Below are 6001 nucleotides of genomic sequence, written 5' to 3' on the forward strand. Positions count from 1 at the left end.
TCAGCAGTTTGTTTCCACTGTGGACTTGAGTGGAACCTGCAGAGGAAGCAGACTGGATGCTGAAAGTGTGTGTAGGTGTGTGAGCTTGGAGCTCAGTGTGTTCACTGCAACACGTTAAGATGAGAGCAGAGAGGAAGCTGCTCTGAACATGACTGAAGGCCCTGCTGCTCTTTCTGCTGGATGTGCTGCGTCACTGACTGCTGCTGGAGAGAAGCTGGAAACACTCACTGATCTGATCTCTGTTGCTGCCTCTTCTCTCTGCAGGTGGGGGTCGTGACCTTCCTCAGGGAGATGAGCTGGGCCATGTCCTGATGAAGCTGCAGCAGTTTGAGTTTAGAGAATATAACTTCATCATAATGATCTTAGTTTTTTTCCATATTATTTTCCAAAATTATATTCAGTTTAATGTCATCACCTAAATAGTTCATGGTTTTTATACTTATGTATGATCAGGTTTGGGGGCTTCTTTTGCCCTCCTCCTGCGGTCTGTGGTGAGAGTTTAATTTTTAAATGAGCACAAACATTACACTTCTAGAACAGCCTTTCCAAAGCTTGTCTTGTTTGAAGTTTTTGGATTACATTTAAAAGCAGTGTGTCATTTGAACTTAGTAATTTTCTTTTCTTTTCCTTTTTTATCAGATGTCAGGAAAAGTGGTCAAAGATCCAGGCAGAATGATCATAATGGCTCTGAGCCTCTTTGTATAAATATTAGGCAGTGGTTGAAAGAAAATCTACAATAAATTCAAACTTTTCTTTCAGTTTTTGCATGTTAAATAAAAATTCAATTATTGAAACGTCTAGCTCAGGTGTCGGCAACCCAAAATGTTGAAAGAGCCATATTGGACAAAAAACAACCAAAAACAAATATGTCTGGAGCCTTTAATTAAAACCCTTTACCCGTATTTTCCGGACTATAGTGCGCACCATACTATAAGCCGCACCGACAATTTCTTTGGAAAAAAAATTCCGTCACTCTCAGTTTTCCATAAGGACCCAGCAGAGGGCAGCAGAGGGCCGCAGCCCTCCATCTCCATGGCTTCGTTCACACCGAGCTGAAGTGCAGCGGCTTTATTTCCCTCCTGCAGTGGCAGATCGACAGCCCTCAACTTAAAAGCTGCATCATATGAGTTTGAAAACATTTCTTCATCGTGCCTGCTGCTAGCTTGGCTGCTAGCATGTGCTTGTTCTAAATGAAAACTAGCGCGTTCTTCTTTGATTTCCAATTTTGACTTCCAATGATTCACTTCCTGGTGGTTGAAGAAAAATCCACAGAAAAGCCGCACTGGGCAATAAGCCACATGGTTCAAAAAGTGGGGGAAAAGTAGCAGCTTATAATCTGAAAAATACGGTAATTTCTTCATTTATTCTTCAGTTTTGTTTTTCATGTATTTGAATTTAGTTGCCTTTAATTAGCTTTCCTTCTCCCCTTGGTTTATTGATTATGTCCTCTTGAGGAGATCTTGTTTTTATTATTCATGTCACCTCAGTCTGCCGGTTTGGCTCAACTGCAGCTGCATCAGTTTGTGATTAATCATCTGCATCTCTTTGTCACCTGCTTTCTGCTGGAATCCTCTGCTGACCTTTCATTGTTTGGCTGTATCTCCGCCCATGCTCCATGTCCTTTTCTCCACCAGTGTTTTTGTAAGTCTTAAAATTATCTTTTTGCCAAAATAAGATTTCTGCACTTTTATCCCAATAGCTCCAATCACCAAAGTAATATCAAACCTGGGTAAATGCAGATACGTGGCTTTTAATTGTGAAAGCCACGTATCTATGTTCTGCCGTTATGTTACGGCAGAACAGAACTCCAACTTCAGTGCCTTTCAGTCAGTTCTAGACATCCTAATTAGTGTGCCTACCATGAACTATCCCTAGAACAGGCAAGTCTGTCTTTCTTACTAATAGGAGGCAACAAACTACCGTATTACAGCAGCGACGGAGACCTGCTGCTGCAGGGCAGAGCTGCATGCTGTGTGTTGGAGTCATGGCAGCAAACCAGCAAAAGGCAAAAAAGAAAAGAAAAACTTTGTGCAGTTAACGACTAGTAAGTTGAGTAATTCTGTCGGATAAATATAATGTTAGCTGAATGATGACTGGTTAATACATGCCAATATATCACATTAAGCTTGTTAAGTAGAATTGGCTAGTAATGTTGTCTATTCTCAGAGGTAGGTAGTACTAGTTATATTTACTTGAGTAACATTTTTGGGGAAAAATATGTAGTTTTACTGCACTATACTAATGGTATTATTTTAGTAATGCCACAAACTATTGCTACTTACTTGATTGATTTTGCATTTAAAGACATAAACTTCAGAGACGGGAAACATTAAAATGTTTCCCGTCTCTGAAGTTTGTCTAAGAATCTATGCTTAGACATAAATAATTCTTACATTTCTGGAACATAGGAGCTAATGTTTATGCAAAACTGATTTACAGCATTTTCTACATGACACTGCTTACATCATTGTTTATTTTGTATTGGTAAACAACTTGTAATGTATTATTATATTTTAACGGTGGCACAAATGTTTATGTATTTATATAAAATTAAAAGCCTCATTTTCTGTGTCCTCTCAAAATAAGCCATTTCTCCCCAAGTTAAATTAGTCTGGAGCCAGATCTGAATTGGAATCTGAAGTTTCAATCACTGAATATATAACACTATTAAGTGCTATTAATATAACACTTAATAGTGTTATATTAAGTTAATTGGTGTTAATATAACTGAATAACTTGATAAGGACTGAATCTGCCATTTCTAAGTGAGTCACACAAAGTATGATTGTTATATTGTGCAGCCAAGAGGGGACAGGTTTGAAGAATTTAAGAGGAACACCAAATGAGTGACATGTTTTTAGCCCAAAAGAGAGAGCTTGTAAACATTTCACCAATGGGGGGCAGTACAGGTTTTTTCTGTCCCATTTTATGAAAACGACAGCAGAAAAAGGAAAGATGCATTTGTCCTGCTGGGTTTAGACAGGCTACATTTGTTTCAAATACTCTACCTGTTGGGTTTGTGGTTCACATTGACAAAATCAAAAGAATGTTTTGTTGTACTCGTAAAAATGTAAGACTTCAAGACCATCTGTGTTGATTTGAAGGATTTGAACAGGATTTCCTGTAAGTCTAACAAGGAAGCGACACTAGACTTCTCCCGCTCGTTAAGCTTGTTCAAAGCAAGGAGAAAAGGTTATTCAGGGTAAGTTTTACTTCCTCATTCCTTTTCTTCCTGTCATACCCACTGAATGGGCTCCATGTTTGTGTAAGAGCCAGAGGCGGAACACAGCTCAAGCTTAACTCCATTTGAAGCTAAATGTCAGTTTCCAGACTCCAGGAAACTGTACTTCCATGTCTCTTCCACAAACAAATGCTGTTTTATAAAAAGCTGCTGCCGTTGCTGCAGGATGAAATAATGTGAATACCAGTTAGACAAAGTTAGTTAGTTTTTAAACTTTTACTTGACTTCTGATTCCAGGACAGCTGACACCAATAAGCTAGATCAGCTCTCAGGGTGTAGACTCTGAATTAAACATATCCATCAGGACTTTAAGAAGCCATCCTCTGTATTCTTGCTGCCTTAAAGCTGGAGTATGTAACTTTTATGTATAACATTTTTTCACATTTTTGAAACTTTTTCTTATTGTAGCAGTGTGATAATTATTTTTTTAATTTAAAGGGTTTGCCCCTTTAAATTAAAATTGACCTTCAGAAAGTAACTAGAGGTTTTAATGGTTAAATACACAAAAAGCAACAGGTCCAGACAGTTTGTCTCCTTTCCTTCTCAAGAACCTTACAGAGGAGCTTTCTCCCAGCCTGTCATAAACCTTTTCAGTTTTCCATGGACCCTCATTAATGCCAAATATCTGGAAGAAATCAGTTGTTAATCCAATTCCAAACATTGGCACTCGCCTCCATTGTAATTGAATCATTTGAGACTCCTATAGGAGCTATTACAAAAGGAGGTGGAGCCAATATTGATCCTTTTCGACGTGCATATGCTAACAGACACAGCACAAACAATGCTATTCTGATACTAGCACACCTTGTGCTAAAGCACCTCAAGAACTCTACAGCATATGCAAGACCTCGTTTTGTTCATCTTAGTTCAGCATTTAATTAAGTTAAAACATTCGTTTTAAAAATAGTTCAGTTGAAGGTGAATCTTTTTTAATTAAGTGATAGTATTCTTTTGTAATTAAACAGATCTCAGCAAGCAAAATGCAATTCTGTTCTCTGATCCCAAATTAAGTAGCTTCATCTCTGTCATGAGAAACACTCTGACTTATTCCAATGAACCATTGCTGCTCCTACTGTACCAACCCAACAGCAACTGCCATTGTCTTTTGAGTCCTTCTATTTTAGTTCGAGGTCAGCTCTTAGATAAACTGTCGTGAAATGTCAGTGCCAGCACCAAACTGAAGCAGGATCATCTGACGATCCGTTTATGAGACAGATTCTTGAGAATCGGCTTTTTGTTTTACATCTCACTGAGCAGCTAACAGAACCACGGTTAATGATTTCTTTCTCAAACAGATGGAAGTTCCTCCAGAGGGGGAGGAGGACACAGCAGGGCCTCTGGGATCCAGCTGTCTGTCTCTGAAAAGTGATTGGTCCAAAGGAGATCCTCCAAACTTTAGTAATGACCCTGAGCCCTGTGGGTCAAAGTAAGAAACCAGTTTCTGATTAATCTTACTTATCTTTTTTGACTTGAGACATATGTTCTGTTGTTTCAGTCTTTTTCTTATGTTTATGTTGAACAACTGCTGTGTGATTCTTTTAGTTTCAGAGCTCAGTTTGCTTGAGTCTGAAAGCATCGCTCCGTACTGCTCCAGGTGGTTTTGCAGCAGGTTCAGGCACTTGTTGACAACATACTTCATATCTGAAACATGTTTACCGTTGTAGATATTGCTTTGTCTCAGACTGAACTATTTAACAGTTTCATGAAAAAACACAATCTTTCTATGGTATAAATCCAGGTTTGTGGTTAACTCAGATCAAGTCAACCAAATATTCCAAAGAACATTTTGAAATTATATAAAAATGTTTTGTTATGGACTCTTGGGTCATTTTTGGTTTTATTTCAATTTTAATGCATTAATTACATTAATTATAAAGTATATTTAAATGCCAGTGATGTTTTTAGTGAATAGGTTTTCTTGCTACAAACATAGTTAGAATGAAGCAGCAGTGATGTTAGACATGATCTGTCAAACATCTTCTGGTGTTCTATCAGTACTATAACACTATTTTTATGTTTCAGAGGCCAAAGCCACATACAAACATCAGCAGCTTCAGGATCCAGCTGTGTGTCTCTGAAGTCCATAGAATCACCTCTGGCCTTTAGCCAAGAATCTGCATCATCTGGAACAAAGTAAGGCCATTTTCCTTCTCTGATGGTGAAAAATTAGCTTTTGAGATTAATCTCGGTGTGACAATCAGCAGTGTCGCACCCTGATATTTCTCATCAAGAATATCTTTATCTAATGAAGAACTTTCTTCACAGAGGAAGGAAGAGGAGTGGTGATTTTGTGGAGGACCAGCCGTCCTGCTGTGCTTTGTGCCAGCGTGGCTTAAAGGATCCAGTCTCTACCTGTTGTGGCCACTGGTTCTGCAGACAGTGCATGACCTCACACACGGACCCATTTTCTTCAGTAGGACGCTCCTCTTATCCCCAGTGTGGAAAAAGATCTAGAAGCATAGCTGGTCAACAGATGGCCAATCAGAGCAGCACTCTCCATAGTAAGACATTTCTGTGATACTGTTTTGTCTCATCAGTAAGTTCATGTCTTGTAGATTTCTTTTAGTACAGCTATGCTTCCACGCCTTTTTACAGTTTTCAAGACAATGAGCAAATAAGTGGTCTCCATTCAAATTAGCTTATTTGTAAATCTGCATGTCATAAAGCAGTGGTCCCCAAACTTTTTCCTGTGAGGGCCACATAACTTTTCCCTTCTCTGGTGGGGGACGGAGATTGTTGGGGGCGGGGTGCGTTTCTCGA

General features: G+C 38.9%; 1 protein-coding gene across 1 annotated transcript in view; it reads left to right on the forward strand.

Annotated features, from left to right (window-relative positions):
• LOC103132811 (protein NLRC3-like) overlaps positions 1 to 312 on the forward strand; it is a gene marked incomplete at its 5' end in the record, with an annotated part of 6946 nt that extends 6634 nt beyond the window's left edge. Inside the window, one exon of the mRNA XM_007544595.2 lies at positions 265 to 312. Within this exon, the coding sequence (XP_007544657.2) occupies positions 265 to 312 (48 nt within the window). The remainder of the gene's footprint in view (positions 1 to 264) is intronic.
• Between the last annotated feature and the right edge of the window lie 5689 nt (positions 313 to 6001).

The sequence above is a fragment of the Poecilia formosa genome, unplaced genomic scaffold, assembly GCF_000485575.1.
Source record: "Poecilia formosa unplaced genomic scaffold, Poecilia_formosa-5.1.2 Scaffold1340, whole genome shotgun sequence".
Taxonomy (NCBI): domain Eukaryota; kingdom Metazoa; phylum Chordata; class Actinopteri; order Cyprinodontiformes; family Poeciliidae; genus Poecilia; species Poecilia formosa.